The 18,220-nt window shown below is 44.7% G+C and overlaps 1 protein-coding gene across 3 annotated transcripts in view; it reads left to right on the forward strand.

The window, feature by feature from the left end:
- prkar1b (protein kinase, cAMP-dependent, regulatory, type I, beta) overlaps positions 1–18,220 on the forward strand; it is a 207,807-nt gene that overhangs the window by 169,849 nt on the left and 19,738 nt on the right. For all 3 annotated transcript variants that reach the window (XM_042318321.1, XM_042318320.1, XM_042318322.1), the window contains 2 exons: positions 6,661–6,721; positions 14,245–14,366. In XM_042318321.1, coding sequence (XP_042174255.1) covers positions 6,661–6,721; positions 14,245–14,366 — 183 coding nt within the window. The remainder of the gene's footprint in view (positions 1–6,660; positions 6,722–14,244; positions 14,367–18,220) is intronic.

The following is an 18,220-nucleotide window of genomic DNA, read 5'->3' on the forward strand; positions in this document are numbered from 1 at the left end:
GGTGACTAGGAGTCCCATAAGGTGACTAGGAGTCCCATAAGGTGACTAGGAGTCCTATAAGTTGACTAGGAGTTCCATAAGGTGACTAGGAGTTCTCATCGACTTTCCAAGCATTTCGCTACACTCGCATTAACATCTGCTAACCATGTGTATGTGACAAATAAAATTTGATTTGATTTAAGGTGACTAGGAGTCCCATAAGGTGACTAGGAGTCCCATAAGGTGACTAGGAGTCCCATAAGGTGGCCCAGGGTTAGGGGGGGGGGTTTGGCCAGGACACCTCTTCCCCAGTGAGGGCCTTTCCTGTCTGTTCTCCCCCGGCCTCTGCCTTCTCCACCACTCCATCCCAGTCATGCTGGTCTTCCAAGTCCTCCTTCTATACTAACCGCTCGTTAACTTGGCTAGCAAGCTACAATGCTCTCGGTTAAACCAAAGATACTGGTAACTTTTATATGTGGTTAAACGTTACCTACTAACTAGCTAGCTAGCTACAATGCTCTTGGTTAAACCAAAGATACTGGTAACTTTTATATATAGTTAACTACTAACTAGCTAGCTAGCTAGCTAGTTAACTTCCTAGCAGCTGCTAGCTGACGGTGACCTAGCTTGCCTAATCAATAGCCTGCTTTTAAACAGAAGACCAAATAACTACTCTATGTAAATAAGATACTTCAGTTTTTTTTAGACATTTGCAGAAATTAATAAAAAACTGTTTTCACTTTGTCATTATGGTGTATTGTGTGTAAATTCATGAGAAAAATAAATATTTTAATCCATTTTAGAATAAGGCTGTAACGTAACAAAAACAGTGAATTCACTGTAGCTACGTACTTCAGTACAATATTGAAATCATAATTGATTATTTGGTTGGTTAGGTTCTCTACTGAAAAACTACAGAGCTTATCTTTTTATTGTCGGACATCATCCCTACTTACACGACTTACACGACCACCACCATCACCTTTCACAGTCAAAATCCGGTGTCCACTAGATAACACAAACACAAAGTCAAAAATGTATCATAAAAATGCATGAAATCAAAAATGAGCATTTTGGTCTTCATTTAAGGTTAAGGTTAAGCATAAGGTTAGCAGATACATTGTAGAAATAGGCTGGGTTTAGCCAAAATCATTTTGACTTTGTGGCTGTGTTCACTAGAGTTCATTGGCTAGAATTTTCACCTGTAACAAAATTATAGTACAAGATTGCTGTTAGTAGAGCAGGAGTTTTTGGTGTGGGAGGAGAAATCCATGTGGGTATGTGGTGAACAGAACAAAACCCAAATCTGTGCTCTCAAATTAATATTTTGCGTGCAACAATGATGTTCTTCTCACTCAAAGTCACAATTGCAACTCAGGTGTAATTTGCCCCCGCTGCCTGTGTACTCGCTGCACTCATCCTCTGCTCGCTCAACCACATTCTGGCTCTCGACTGGTCTGTGTACTCGCTGCACTCATCCTCTGCTCGCTCAACCACATTCTGGCTCTCGACTGGTCTGTGTACTCGCTGCACTCATCCTCTGCTCGCAGGACACATCCTCTAAGCTCTCGACTCTCGACTTTGCTAGCTCAATGATGTTTCATCTTGCTCGACAGCGCCATCTTGCACGCAATGGACTTTAGAGGCTGATTTGATGCCATAGAGACCGAGGACGTCACCGACTCTCTTTTAATGTGAGCGGGTTTAATGTGAGCAAGTTTAACGTGAGCTGGTTTAACGTGAGCAGGTTTAACGTGAGCTGGTTTAACGTGAGCTAGTTTAACGTGAGCTAGTTTAACGTGAGCTGGTTTAACGTGAGCTGGTTTAACGTGAGCTAGTTTAACGTGAGCTGGTTTAACGTGAGCAGGTTTAACGTGAGCTGGTTTAACGTGAGCTAGTTTAATGTGAGCTGGTTTAACGTGAGCTGGTTTAACGTGAGCTAGTTTAACGTGAGCTGGTTTAACGTGAGCTAGTTTAACGTGAGCTGGTTTAACGTGAGCTAGTTTAACGTGAGCTGGTTTAACGTGAGTTGGTTTAACGTGAGCTGGTTTAACTTGAGCTGGTTTAACGTGAGCTGGTTTAACGTGAGCGGGTTTAACTTGAGCTGGTTTAACGTGAGCTGGTTTAACGTGAGTTGGTTTAACGTGAGCTGGTTTAACTTGAGCTGGTTTAACGTGAGCTGGTTTAACGTGAGCTGGTTTAACGTGAGCTGGTTTAACGTGAGCTGGTTTAACGTGAGCTGGTTTAACGTGAGCTGGTTTAACGTGAGCTGGTTTAACGTGAGCTGGTTTAACGTGAGCTAGTTTAACGTGAGCTGGTTTAACGTGAGCTGGTGTAACGTGAGTGGGTCAGAGACGTAATCTGAGGGCTACTGATCCCGTCTTTGAGCGTCCCAGACGTCCTGATATTTTCAAACCTGTTTGATTTTATCGGCACAAAATCTGCAATGCTCTTCTAGTGTGAGATGTACAGGTTTTGAGAACGGTGTTCAGCAATAGCCAATGAGAGGTCTCCAGAGAAGACGCCAGGGAGATGATGAGGTTGTATTGCACATAACCTAACGTAGCAGGAGTAAAATAAACGTGGATCCCCTAGGTGCTGGTCTGGACGAGAATATGAACAAAAAGGAGCCTTAACATCTTTCCATCATCCAGTTGTTGTGGACTCGGGAGAGGCTCTATCACATATAGTATTCTTAATGGTATGGTATCTCATCACCCAGAATGTGTGTACTGAGTCTCAGACAGGAGTGATGGCTCTCCCTACTACTGCTATGCATTTGTTCTTAACTTTGTTTACACTAAATCAAAGACAAAGTGAAATTGTTACAGCTCAGAAGTTCACAAGTAATATTACTCAATACAACATGTAAGTTATTGGCTAAGTATTTCAAGTCTTTATGGCAAGCATGAATGCCTGACTGAAATGTTTATGAACCACAGCTCGTTCTAGCTAATCTAGTAACATCATGACTGTATCACATCATTGTTTTGGCGAGGCAGCGTGGTATGGAGAATCCTCACGACCAAGTGAAGAATGTTGTAGTGTGTGTCCCTGTACTGTGCCACATCGTTTACGTTGGCAAGACAAACAAATACAGGAAAGATGGTTGTTTATGAGAGGCTCAGCGATGTTAGGATTTAGAAAGTCGTGTAGTGTATGCCTGGCATAAGCCTAACTACAGTAATGGATGTTACTGTTTCATCAGGGAGCCACAAACATAATGTCAACAAATGGAATCACTGAATACACGTTATGTTTATAATTGAATCCAGCCACAGACCAGAAAGAAGCTTAACAAATCATTTTGTATTGTTTAAAGTTGAGAGATATCATCCAGGCAAGGTAATGAGACTGGGGGATACGTCCAGGATAATATGATAAAGACAGCCTCATGTATAGACCCCCTAAGACCAAGGACATCCAGAACCATCAGAGGAACTGTTTTTAATTCAACCATGTCAGTGGTTGACAGTATACAGGTATTATTGCATGCTGAGGAACCAATCGCGAAATGAGATTACATCTGGTCATGATCCGTTTCCTATATGTCATTCAGGTAAGTTTAGTAGATTGGCTTGGTATCATCGTTGGTGTAGTTGGTTGGCAGCAAGCAAACGTTGCCGTTACACGTCCTTCACTTTAGGGAAAACTGCTCCAGCCACTAACTGTAGTTAGTTGAAACAAAGGGTTATCGGTTCAATGTGGAAGTGCATCGGACAGGCCTTGCACTTTGAAACCCAATCCCACCATGACGTATAGCACTGCCCACCAGGCGAAATGGAGTGGAAAGAGTGTGTCCTGAAGGAGAAACAGAGAGAGAGAGAAGCCTGTGGGTTTCATGTTGGACAAAGATGAAGGCAATGTAGGTGGATGGATATTACAGTGGATGGGTTGGCTGGCCATGTGCCACACCTCAGGCTGGTTGATACTTCCACCCAAGACAGAGGTGGATAAAGTGCAGGAATTCACTGGCGAAGTGAAATGCTGTGGTCTCAATGCAGAGTGAAGGATGGCTAAGGCATGGTCAACAGAAAGAGGAGCTCACCTACAGCACCTGACTGAACTGACTGACATTCACTCCAGAAAGACATACCCTTGTCTCCAACCAGAAAGACATACCCTTGTCTCCATCTTGAAAGACATACCCTTGTCTCCATCCAGAAAGACATTCCCTTGTCTCCATCCAGAAAGACATACCCTTGTCTCCATCCAGAAAGACATACCCTTGTCTCCAACCAGAAAGACATACCCTTGTCTCCATCTTGAAAGACATTCCCTTGTCTCCATCTTGAAAGACATACCCTTGTCTCCATCCAGAAAGACATACCCTTGTCTCCATCCAGAAAGACATACCCTTGTCTCCAACCAGAAAGACATACCCTTGTCTCCATCTTGAAAGACATTCCCTTGTCTCCATCCAGAAAGACATACCCTTGTCTCCATCCAGAAAGACATACCCTTGACTCCAACCAGAAAGACATTCCCTTGACTCCATCCAGAAAGACATTCCCTTGACTCCATCCATGTGTCCATGTTGGGACCAGAGTTGATGACATTAACCTGTTCCAGACCAGCTCTCACCCTCCCAACCCCATGAGTCAGCCAACATGCAGGGAAATGTAAGCAAGCTAAGCTCTTAAGCCCTCCAGGGGTGTCTGCTGCTCTCCTGGGCCCTGTAGAACGTTGGGAGAACATGGGTAGAACGTTACAACAGGGTCTCGTGTTCTAATTCCTAATTCTATGGTCTGGTGCATCAGTGTGGTCTGCCGGTGAGTGGAGAACGTTCTGTCTTTCACCATCTATTTCTCAGTACTGAGACGTTGGTTTGATTTTCCTAATAGGTTTTCAGTCAAAACTTTAAACATGTTAGTCATGAAGCAAGCTGTCTGGCTGTCTGGGTAGCAGAAAAATGTCATGTAAAATGTCAAACTAAAAGCAGACTGTCTTTTACACACACAAACACATGCACACACGCGTACTTACTCACTACGCACATGTACTCACACACACACACACACGCATACACTTTCCCTCTCTCTCTCACACACACACACACACACACACACACACACACACACACACACACACACACCCAGGAGGGAGTGGATGGCGAGAGCCAGAGAATTCCTTTAATCAAGCTGTTTACTCTTGGGAGATCAATGCATCACTCGCTTGGGAACATTTCTCCCCTTTTAAGAGAAAATATGAAATTATATTAAATTAGAGGCAGCAGCAGCAGCAGGCCTCATCAGACACTTCCAGACTAAAGACACCCTTGGTCTTGAATCACTGTATAATTTCCATATGCAAACGTAATGCTGCTGCTGCCTGGGAGCAGACTGGGGTGACGCCGTCTCTCTCTCTCTCGCTCTCTTTGTCAATCTTTTTTGACTCTGTTCTCTCCCTCTCTCTCCTTCCCTTTCTTTCTTTCTCTTTCTCTCTTTCTCTCTCTCTCTCTCTCTCTCTTGCTCTCACTCGCCCTCTGTCTCCCTCTCTCCCTCTCTCTCTCTCTCTCTCTCTCTCTCTCTCTCTCTCTCACTCTCTCTCTCTCCTCTCCATCTCTCTCTCCCTCTCTCCCTCTCCCTCTCTCTCTCTCTCTCCCTCCTCTCTCTCTCTCTCTCTCTCTCTCTCTCTCCCTCTCTCTCTCTCTCTCTCTCCCTCTCTCCCTCTCCCTCTCTCTCGAGGAGATATTACACATCTACAATGAGGTATAATGTAACACACATACATACTCTCTCACTCTCTCTCTCCTCTCTCTCTCCATCTCTCTCTCTCTCTCTCCCTCTCCCTCTCTCTCTCTCCCTCTCCCTCTCTCCTCTCCCTCTCTCTTGAGGAGATATTACACATCTACAATGAGGTATAATGTAAAACACATACATACTCTCTCCCTCTCTCTCTCCCTCTCTCTCCCTCTCTCTCTCTCTCCCTCTCTCTCTCTCCCTCTCTCCCTCTCACTCTCACTCGCTCTCTCTCCCTCGCTCTCTCTCTCTCTCTCCCCCTCTCTCTTTCTCCCTCTCCTCTCTCTCTCCCTCCCTTCCTCTCTCTCTCTCCCTCTCTCCCTCTCCCTCTCTCTCTCTCATCTCCCTCATTGCCCACTGAGATGTAAATAGGAGCGTAGTGTAGCAGAGTGGGTCTAGACTTGTCAGAAAGCACCTGTTGATCACAGTGAAGTCAGAATGAAGGAAAGTCCCCTACCCTGTGGCTGGGTGGGGTGGTCACAGCTACTGCACAGTGTGATATTGTCTGATACTGTTGTTCACACCTCAAGTACGAGGAGATATTACACATCTACAATGAGGTATAATGTAACACACATACTTATCATTTCCTTAATGGCTGACATTTCTCCATTCACCCCCTCTTTGAGTGTTTGGGCACAATAATTTGCCAAGCACACACACACACACACACACACACACACACACACACACACACACACACACACACACACACACACACACACACACACCACAGTGCTTTACACCTCCCACCTACTGCACGGTACTGTTACCACTAATGGGCCCAGTGGCCCACCATTAAAGCCCATGTTTTAGAACTGTTGTTGGAGCTGCTTATGAAACTGTCCTTCTCTCCTTGTCAACCTGTTTCTGCCTTCTGCTTCTGTATTCTGTGTCCTGTCTCCTGTTACATGTTCTAACTCTGTTTTCTCTTCTACAGGGTAGCACACTGAGGAAGAGGAAGATGTACGAAGAGTTCCTGAGCAAGGTCTCCATCCTCGGTGAGTGTGTGTGGGTACGTATGCATGCATACGTGTGTGTACATGTTGGTTTGTTGGAGATTGCATTTGATATGAGAGGCGTATGCGTGTTTTTATGTGTGTGTGTGCCTGTGTTTTTATGTGTGTGTACCTGTGTGTTTTTATGTGTGTGTGTACCTGTGTGTTTATATGTGTGTGTGTACCTGTGTGTTTATATGTGTGTACCTGTGTGTTTATGTGTGTGTGTACCTGTGTGTTTATATGTGTCTGTACCTGTGTGTTTTTATATTAAATCAAATCAACGTGTATTGGTTGGTTACACAGATTTGCAGATGTTGTCGCAGGTGCAGAGAAATGCTTGTGTTTCTAGCTCCAACAGCTCCAACAGTGCAGCAATACCTAGCAATAAAACAACAATACACACATCATCAAAAAATAATAAATATCAAAATGAGCAATGTCAGAGTCCGGAATATAAATATATACATTGAGTGTACAAAACATTAGGACCAACAAATACATGCACACACAAACACATACAGGTGTTTTTTAAACACAGACGCACACAACCTTATAACACTGTAGGTCCAGTTTGTGGAGTCACACAGATGTAGGATCGTCATTCTATCACCCTGTTGCAGGATAATGCAGTGTAGGAAATGTACAACTTGTAGTGTTTTTGAGGTTTAAAAAGGATTCTGATGTCTGTAATTTCCACTTTGAAATGTCCAACTTGATTAGCCTGTCTCTCTCTGTCTTTACAGTGTGTATGTGATGTGAGGGTCTATCTCTCTCTGTCTTTACAGTGTGTATGTGATGTGAGGGTTTATCTCTCTCTGTCTTTACAGTGTGTATGTGATGTGAGGGTTTATCTCTCTCTGTCTTTACAGTGTGTATGTGATGTGAGGGTCTATCTCTCTCTGTCTTTACAGTGTGTATGTGATGTGAGGGTTTATCTCTCTCTGTCTTTACAGTGTGTATGTGATGTGAGGGTTTATCTCTCTCTGTCTTTACAGTGTGTATGTGATGTGAGGGTTTATCTCTCTCTGTCTTTACAGTGTGTATGTGATGTGAGGGTTTATCTCTCTCTGTCTTTACAGTGTGTATGTGATGTGAGGGTTTATCTCTCTCTGTCTTTACAGTGTGTATGTGATGTGAGGGTCTATCTCTCTCTGTCTTTACAGTGTGTATGTGATGTGAGGGTCTATCTCTCTCTGTCTTTACAGTGTGTATGTGATGTGAGGGTCTATCTCTCTCTGTCTTTACAGTGTGTATGTGATGTGAGGGTCTATCTCTCTCTGTCTTTACAGTGTGTATGTGATGTGAGGGTCTATCTCTCTCTGTCTTTACAGTGTGTATGTGATGTGAGGGTTTATCTCTCTGTCTTTACAGTGTGTATGTGATGTGAGGGTCTATCTCTCTCTGTCTTTACAGTGTGTATGTGATGTGAGGGTTTATCTCTCTCTCTTTACAGTGTGTATGTGATGTGAGGGTCTATCTCTCTCTGTCTTTACAGTGTGTATGTGATGTGAGGGTTTATCTCTCTGTCTTTACAGTGTGTATGTGATGTGAGGGTCTATCTCTCTCTGTCTTTACAGTGTGTATGTGATGTGAGGGTTTATCTCTCTCTCTCTTTACAGTGTGTATGTGATGTGAGGGCCTATCTCTCTGTCTTTACAGTGTGTATGTGATGTGAGGGTCTATCTCTCTCTCTTTACAGTGTGTATGTGATGTGAGGGTTTATCTCTCTCTGTCTTTACAGTGTTTATGTGATGTGAGGGTCTATCTCTCTCTCTTTACAGTGTGTATGTGATGTGAGGGTTTATCTCTCTCTGTCTTTACAGTGTGTATGTGATGTGAGGGTCTATCTCTCTCTTTACAGTGTGTATGTGATGTGAGGGTTTATCTCTCTCTTTACAGTGTGTATGTGATGTGAGGGTTTATCTCTCTGTCTTTACAGTGTGTATGTGATGTGAGGGTTTATCTCTCTGTCTTTACAGTGTGTATGTGATGTGAGGGTCTATCTCTCTCTCTCTTTACAGTGTGTATGTGATGTGAGGGTTTATCTCTCTCTGTCTTTACAGTGTGTATGTGATGTGAGGGTCTATCTCTCTCTTTACAGTGTGTATGTGATGTGAGGGTTTATCTCTCTCTTTACAGTGTGTATGTGATGTGAGGGTTTATCTCTCTGTCTTTACAGTGTGTATGTGATGTGAGGGTCTATCTCTCTCTCTCTTTACAGTGTGTATGTGATGTGAGGGTCTATCTCTCTCTTGACCTACTTTCATGATACACTACATGACCAAAACTATGTGGACACCTGCTCCTCAAACATCTCATCTTGGTCCCCCTTTTGCTGTTATAACAGCCTCCAGTCTTCTGGGAAGTCTTTCCACTAGATGTTGGAACATTGCTGCGGGGACTTGCTTCCATTCAGCCACAAGAGCATTAGTGAGGTCAGGCTCTGATGTTGGGCGATTAGGCCTGGCTCGCAGTCGGTGTTCCAATTCATGGTGCTGGATGGGTTTGAGGTCAGGGCTCTGTGCAGGCCAGTCAAGTTCTTCCACACCAATCTCGAAAAAAAACATTTCTGTATGGACCTCGCTTTGTGCATGGGGGCATTGTCATGCTGAAACAGTACAGGGCCTTCCCCAAACTGTTGCTAAAAAGTTGGGATCACAGAATGGTCTAGAATGTCATTCTCTTCACTGGAACTAAGGGGTCTGTAGCCCGAACAATGAAAAACAACCCCAGACCATTATTCCTCCTCCACCAAACTTTTCCACTGCTCCAGATTTCAATGCACCAAGCTTTACACTACTGCAGCCGACGCTTGGCATTGTGCATGGTGATCTTAGGCTTGTGTGCTGCTGCTCGGCCATGGAAACCCATTTCAGGAAGCTCCCCACGAACAGTTATTGTGTTGTTGTTGCTTCTAGAGGCAGTTTGGAACTCGCTAGTGAGTGTTGCAACTGAGGACAGACGATTTTTGGGAGCGGTGTGGGTGTTTTACGTTGGCATAGCAATCAGAAGGAAGGGTTAGGGCTTATTATTGATTCAAAAAAATATGTAGAATTGACCCTCCCCCAACCCTGTTAAGAGGGGCACAGGGCAGTTTCCCTTTTCTGACCCTGTTGCAGTGTGTGTGTGTGTGTGTGTGTGTGTGTGTGTGTGTTTGTGTGTGTGTGTGTGTATGTGCGTGAGTGTGTGTGTAGAGGATATGCCTCCTGTGTGGGGTTATTTTCTGGCTGAGTAAACACACAGGGCCTCTTTTCCCCCTCTTCCTCATCCTCCTCCTCTTCCTCATCCTCCTCCTCTTCCTCCTCCTCTTCCTCCTCCTCTTCCTCTTCATCCTCCTCCTCCTCTTCCTCCTCCCTCCTTCCTCCTCCTCCTCTTCCTCCTCCTCTTCATCCTCCTCCTCCTCCTCCTCAGCTCTATCTTCCTCTAACTCTCATTTTCTTTTCCCCCATGAACCTTATTTTACGGCCCCAACGAGGCCCGTATTCAAACACCCACCTCTCTCTTCAAACTTATTTTCTTCCCTCTCTTTTCTCCTCCCTCCTTTGAGGAGGAAGAGAGGGAGGGAGGAAGAGGAGGAGGAAGAGAGGGAGGGAGGAAGGGATGGAGGCAGGAGTGTTTTTGTTTGTCTTTGAATTCGGCGACAGCCACGAAACTGGGTACAATCCCTTGATGTTGTTTAGGGTTAAAAGGGGAAGAGAATAACATGCTCTCTGGTGGCAGACACACAGGCAGACACACACACACACTCTCTCTCTCTTTTACCCAGACACACAGGCAGACACACACACACACACACTCTCTCTTTTACCCAGACACACACCCAATGACCAGTGTGCCCCCAGTGAAGGGGGTTAGTTAAGTGGGGTGAAGGCTCTGCAGAGTGTGAAATGATGATACTGTGAGGAGACTGAAAGAGACAGGTTCACATTACCACTGTGTTAGCTGTTAGTTACTTCAACATCTTCTAGAGGATCTCACTATGGTGATACAACAGTCTAGAGCAGGGGTTTCTAACTCATTCCATGGGGAGCCTAGTGTCTGCTGGTTTTAGTTTATCCCTTTCAATTAAGCCCTAGACAACCAGGGGAGGGCAGTTCTTTAGTAATTAGTAAGCTTAACTCATCAACCAAGTACAAGGGAGGAGCGAAAACCTGCAGACTCTCGGTGGAATGAGTTTGACATGTGGTCTAGAGAGAGAGAGACACATCGAGACACCGTTGCCCTAGAGCACACAAACAAAACCGATACATACCTCGGCCTAAACATCAGCACCACAGGTTACTTCCAGCTGTGAACGATCTGTGAGACAAGGCAAGAAGGGCATTCTATGCCATCAAAAGGAGCATAAAATTTGACATACCAATTCATACCAAACCCACTGCCCTTCATGGTTGTGTGGTCAGGAGTCCGCCCACCAACCAATAATTCACAAAATGGGACAAACACCAAATATCTTCAATGTGCAACTTAAAACACCAAGTAATGCAGAATTAGGCCGATACCCACTAATGATCCAAATCCAGAAAAGAGCGGTTCAATTCTACAACCACCTAAATGGAAGCGATTTCCAAACAAATCCATCACCTACAGAGAGATGAACCTGGAGAAGAGTCATCACCTACAGAGAGATGAACCAGGAGAAGAGTCATCACCTACAGAGAGATGAACCTGGAGAAGAGTCATCACCTACAGAGAGATGAACCTGGAGAAGAGTCATCACCTACAGAGAGATGAACCTGGAGAAGAGTCATCACCTACAGAGAGATGAACCTGGAGAAGAGTCATCACCTACAGAGAGATGAACCTGGAGAAGAGTCATCACCTACAGAGAGATGAACCTGGAGAAGAGTCATAACCTACAGAGAGATGAACCTGGAGAAGAGTCATAACCTACAGAGAGATGAACCTGGAGAAGAGTCATAACCTACAGAGAGATGAACCTGGAGAAGAGTCATCACCTACAGAGAGATGAACCTGGAGAAGAGTCATCACCTACAGAGAGATGAACCTGGAGAAGAGTCATCACCTACAGAGAGATGAACCTGGAGAAGAGTCATCACCTACAGAGAGATGAACCTGGAGAAGAGTCATCACCTACAGAGAGATGAACCTGGAGAAGAGTCATCACCTACAGAGAGATGAACCTGGAGAAGAGTCATCACCTACAGAGAGATGAACCTGGAGAAGAGTCCCCTAAGCAAGCTGGTCCTGGGACTCTGTTCACAAACACAAACAGACCCCACAGAGCCCCAGGACAGCAACACAATTACACCCAACCAAATCATGAGAAAACGGAAAGATAATTACTTGACACATTGGAAAGAATTTACAAAAAAACAGAGTAAACTAGAATGCTATTTGGCCCTACACAGAGAGTACACAGTGGCAGAATACCTGACCATTGTGACTGACCCAAACTTAAGGAAAGCTTTGACTATGTACAGACTCAGTGAGCATAGCCTTGCTATTGAGAAAGGCCTCAACCTGGCTCTCAAGAGAAGGCAGGCTATGTGCACACTGCCCACAAAATGAGGTGGAAACTGAGCTGCACAGATCCACAAGAAAAGATCAACCAGTGAAGAACAAACACCATTGTAAATACAACCCATATTTATGTTTATTTATTTTCCATGTTGTACTTGAACTATTTGCACATCGTTACAACACTGTATGAATTATATGACATTTGAAATGTCTTTATTTTTTGGAACTTTTGTGAGTGTATTGTTTACTGTTAATTTGTATTGTTTATTTCACTTCTGTTTATTATCTAGTTCACTTGCTTTGGCAATGTTAACATGTGTTTGCCGTGCCAATAATGCCCACACACACAACAAGCTCTCACAGTCCCACTGCAGAACCAGATGCTTGTCCGGAAACGTCAAATGTTGAAGGTTAAGTTTAGGCATTCATTCGGAATGGTTAAGTTGAGGGCTACATTTTGGGATAGGTATGGAGCCGCAGCTCACCCACACAACTCACATAACCCTTAACTTGAAAGGTAAACCTATGAATTGGATAATAATATTGGAGTTAAATTTAGTAAATGTGGTTGTCAGTGATGGTTCACTATACTATATATGGCTGAATTTTGCATTCATGTACTCAGCGCATTTCCAAGTATAAGACCTTTTTATAACCAAGACCTGAAAATACCCTCACCTTCTAGAAACATCCACTCTGCTGAATCACTCCTTCAGAGCCCTGTGTAGCCTTCTACTGAAATGCTACTGTACTGCTACACAGTATACACACCCTGATGTGGTCATTCTCTATGAATGGTGGCTGTTAGTCCTGTCTCTTTACTTGGAAAATGGGGGAGAGGAGGGAGGATGAGGGAGAGGGGAGAGGAGAGGAGTGGGGAGAGGAGAGGAGGGGCGGGGGGAGAGGAGGAGGAGATGGGAGGGAGGTAATGTCTCTTGCTGAGTGAGTGGATTAGTGAGGTAGGAAGGAGTGGAGCTGCCCCAATTACATATGAGTGTTTAAACAGGAGCCATTATCTACTGTGGCCAGCACAGCGGGACACACACACACACACACACACACACACACACACACACACACACACACTTATTCCCCAACACTGCTGCATAGGGACCAGTAGAAATCAGCACTATCAGTGCCTTCCTATTTCCCCTCTGTCAATAAGCCAATTGGATATTCCCTACACTGAAGTGTAGTCACCTACATTCTAACACTCAGCACAATCATACTGGACACACAGTCTCCTCCCACAAACTGTATTAAAGAGATCATCTAATAGTCAGATCTTTGTGTGATGAAACCTCAACCCATTGACTGACTACAGTACACACTAACACAGTACACACTAACTCAATTATGCATTGAGGGCCTGTCTCTCAACATAGGAATGTGTGTGTGTGTGTGTGTGTGTGTGTGTGTGTGTGTGTGTGTGTGTGTGTGTGTGTGTGTGTGTGTGTGTGTGTGTGTATATGTTCGTATTAGTGTTTGTCTCTGTTGTTGATCCTCTTGTCAAATCAAATCCCCTGCAGAGTCTCTGGACAAGTGGGAGTGTGTGTGTGTGTGTGTGTGTGTGTGTGTGTGTGTGTGTGTGTGTGTGTGTGTGTGTGTGTGTGTGTGTGTGTGTGTGTGTGTATATGTTCGTATGGCCTAATATTAGTGTTTGTCTCTGTTGTTGATCCTCTTGTCCCCCTGCAGAGTCTCTGGACAAGTGTGTGTGTGTGTGTGTGTGTGTGTGTGTGTGTGTGTGTGTGTGTGTGTGTGTGTGTGTGTGTGTGTGTGTGTGTGTGTGTGTGTATATGTTCGTATGGCCTAATACTAGTGTTTGTCTCTGTTGTTGATCCTCTTGTCCCCCTGCAGAGTCTCTGGACAAGTGTGAGTGTGTGTGTGTGTGTGTGTGTGTGTGTGTGTGTGTGTGTGTGTGTGTGTGTGTGTGTGTGTGTGTGTGTGTGTGTGTGTGTGTGTGTGTGTGTGTGTGTGTATGTTCGTATGGCCTAATATTAGTGTTTGTCTCTGTTGTTGACCCTCTTGTCCCCCTGCAGAGTCTCTGGACAAGTGGGAGCGTCTGACTGTAGCTGATTCTCTGGAGCCGGTCCAGTTTGAGGACGGGGAGAAGATCGTGGTACAGGGAGACCCCGGAGATGACTTCTTCATCATCACAGAGGTACATGAGTGTGTGTGTTTGTGTGTACGCATGTCTTTTTCTGGTTGTCACTAGCTTCCACAGCCACAAAGTCATCATTATGGCTAAACCTCACTCATTTCTACAATGTATTACAATGTATTAGATTTGAACCCTAACCTTAACCACACTGCTAACCTTATGCCTAACCTTCACATTAAAATAGAAACAAAAAGCTCATTTCTGTAGCCAATTTTGACTTTGTGGCTGTAGAATCTGACTTTGTGGCTGTAGAATCTGACTTTGTGGCTGTAGAATCTGATTTTGTGGCTGTAGAATCTGACTTTGTGGCTGTAGAATCTGACTTTGTGGCTGTAGAATCTGACTTTGTGGCTGTAGAATCTGACTTTGTGGCTGTAGAATCTGACTTTGTGGCTGTAGAATCTGACTTTGTGGCTGTAGAATCTGATTTTGTGGCTGTAGAATCTGACTTTGTGGCTGTAGAATCTGATTTTGTGGCTGTAGAATCTGACTTTGTGTCACTGTGTCAGTGAGTGTGATGTGTGTGATGTGTCAGTGTGTCAGTGTGTGTGACGTGTCAGTGTGTCAGTGTGATGTGCTCTTTGTATATCTGTGGATATGTGTGTATTAATGTCTATGATGGAAGTCCAGTGTCTTGTTGTATATCAATACTTCCTCTTGCCTGAGATCAGAACTGATTACATCCTTATTGGCTCCAGGAGACAGATGAAGTGGCGTTGTGAGGTGTGTGTGTTTGTGTGCGTGGTGCATGCATGTGTTCTGAGGGAGAGTGTGAATGAGTGGGGGGTTTGGGAGAAGGGGGCTGGTCACACTGCTAGGTTTGTGGTTGTGTGGAGCAGGGCCCCTTAGAGCAGGGCCCCCCACCTGACAGCCAGTCAGTCAGCCTAACACACTTTTGATTAACTCCATAGTTTACAAGGGGTTCCATCAGGGTCAAGCCAAGAAGACCAGTGTGTGTGAGGGGGGTCGTCTGTCCTTTTTTTGGTCTGTTGTTTTCACCTCCTGTTTCTCATCCTTTCACAACCCTCACCTCCTGTTTAAACTTGGCTTGCTCTCATTCCTTTCCTTTCCTCTCTCCCCCTCTCCTTCTCATCTCTCTTTCCCTCTCTCTCTCTCTCTCTCTCTCTCTCCCCCTCTCCTTCTCTCTCTACATCTTAGTCTCTTTCTCTACCTCCCTCTCTTCCTTATGCTCTCTCTCTACCTCCTCTCTCTCTCTACCCCTCCAAACCTCTCTCTCCATCTCTACCCTTCTCGCTCTACCTCCTCTCTCTCTACCCCTCCATACCTCTCTCTCCATCTCTACCCTTCTCGCTCTACCTCCTCTCTCTCTCTACCCCTCCAAACCTCTCTCTCCATCTCTACCCTTCTCGCTCTACCTCCTCTCTCTCTCTACCCCTCCAAACCTCTCTCTCCATCTCTACCCTTCTCGCTCTACCTCCTCTCTCTCTCTTTTACCCCCTATTCCCCCTCCCCCAGTCCTCACAATATCCCCAGTGATTGGTAGCTAGCTAGCATGGAGCTCTGTGAGCCAAGCCCCAGTAAGGCGCAGCTGAGACTGGAGGGCTGGAGGGGTATTATCAGGCTGCTGAGTGAAGTATCCCTCCGTTTGGCTCTCTCTCCATCTCCACCTGCACCAATGAGCCTGCAGCACTGGAGCCACAGCCCTCCCTCTCTACCTCCTTCCTTCCCTCACTTTCTACATTCCTCTCCCATCCTCTCTAGTCTGGAAGGCAACTGCATTGACTGTGCTGTCCCCTCCTCGTTTCTAGATCGACTGTGTTGTCCTCTCCCTGTTTCTAGATCGACTGTGCTGTCCTCTCCCTGTTTCTAGATCGACTGTGTTGTCCTCTCCCTGTTTCTAGATCGACTGTGCTGTCCTCTCCCTGTTTCTAGATCGACTGTGCTGTCCTCTCCCTGTTTCTAGATCGACTGTGTTGTCCTCTCCCTGTTTCTAGATCGACTGTGCTGTCCTCTCCCTGTTTCTAGATCGACTGTGCTGTCCTCTCCCTGTTTCTAGATCGACTGTGTTGTCCTCTCCCTGTTTCTAGATCGACTGTGCTGTCCTCTCCCTGTTTCTAGATCGACTGTGCTGTCCTCTCCCTGTTTCTAGATTGCCTGTTCCATCCCCCTCATAGTTTCTAGATTCCATTACAGGTCAGGTGATGTGAGAGAGAGAAGAGAGGCAGGTCACATACTACAGAGTCTAGACTTCCAGTTGTAGGCTAAGGCCCTGACTAAAGGCGTAGTAGAGACCGGCTGGAGAGGAGATACATACACTGAGAGCAGAAAGCACAGAGAGAGATGAACCAAAAGGGAAAGAGACTGTTTTTGCAGAGAGAGAGTGCTTGTCTGACTCTGGACTTCCCCTCCAGCGGGCCCTCAGCCCAGTCAGTCCATTCCTCTGTCCCCCTGGGTATTCTCTGGTCCCTGTGTGTGTCTGACAGATCAGGACCCCACTGAGAACATGGCCCTTTTTAAACAGGAACAGGCATCTGGTGTCATTTCTAAAGCCCCAGGAAAAGAATAGGGGAAATTTCCCATTGAAAGCTGAAAAATCCCTGTATTTCTCACTGGTTTCATTTCAGAGGGACATCCAGGCCTCCTGTCTTTTATATCATCTGTCTGAATCACTCTTTCATTCCTTTCTCATGGGTGACAGCATGGGTATCCCATGTCAGGGTGTCCGCGGGTCCTTAAAGAGGCTTAAAAAGTATTCAATTCATTTATCTGATTTAAAGGCCTTAATACGTCTTAAAATGTCTTAAATTAAGTTTGAAAATGTTTCAGTTCGATTATAAAAAAAATATTAATATTTTACATTTCGGCTTCAATATTTATTTTTTAATTTTAAATGCGTTATGCACTATGTGGGTTGTAATGCTGTAACAACACAGACTAAAACCATGCATAGAAGTCCCATGATGGTGGTAACTGCCCATTACTGATTATCACCTATTAACCACCATTTATTACCATTACTGTACAATATTTCAGTTGTCTATATTACATTTGTTTATTTGATGACTTTATTATTTCATTCCAAGTCATCTCTATAGAGCTGCTGCCTATGCTGTCAACAATCACTATCTCAGTAGTTCAAAGTAAAATACTTCTGAATACCTGCTATCAATCACTTAGATCATGTATTTTCAGGTAGAGATTCCTCTCGAAGCAACTGCTCTCTGTGTTTCCCCTCTTGATCATGAATTTTTCTGTCTCTTATGTAGCAGGCGTAAAAGAAACACAGACCGGACAAGTAGTCACACAATGGATTATGGTAATTGTAGTTAATTATCACATTTTCTGCACTAAACTATGTAGAACATTGTCCTGCTGGAAACTACAATTCCATACTACATCACACAGTTTGGGTATGATCTGATTAACTCTAGAGAATTGTATTTATTTATTTTTATTTAACTATGCAAGTCAGTTGAGAACAAATTCTTATTTACAATGACAGCCTAGGAACAGTGGGTTTAACTGCCTTGTTCAGGGGAAGAACGACAGATTTTTACCTTATCAGCTCGGGGATATCATCTAGCAACCTTTTGGTTACTGGCCCAGTGCTCTAACCACTACGCTACCTGTCGCCCCACAGAGAAACTGCAGGTCAATGTGCACTATCTAATTGAACCAATGTGAGTCAGTGACATTTTGGTCAGTTTCTCAGATCTAGTAATTGAGATGATGCTCCAGCCGAATGGAGCAGTGACTATATCAAGTAGCCTATATAGGCCTGTACTGTTAGATCAATCGCATGGCTATCTGGCAGTAAAAATCATATTTACAGTTAGCAATCTAGCTAATGTGTTTTGAGTTCCCACTTCCTCAGGTGCTAAATGATGTAGCAT

Source organism: Oncorhynchus tshawytscha, unplaced genomic scaffold (assembly GCF_018296145.1).
Source record: "Oncorhynchus tshawytscha isolate Ot180627B unplaced genomic scaffold, Otsh_v2.0 Un_scaffold_2590_pilon_pilon, whole genome shotgun sequence".
NCBI classification, from domain to species: domain Eukaryota; kingdom Metazoa; phylum Chordata; class Actinopteri; order Salmoniformes; family Salmonidae; genus Oncorhynchus; species Oncorhynchus tshawytscha.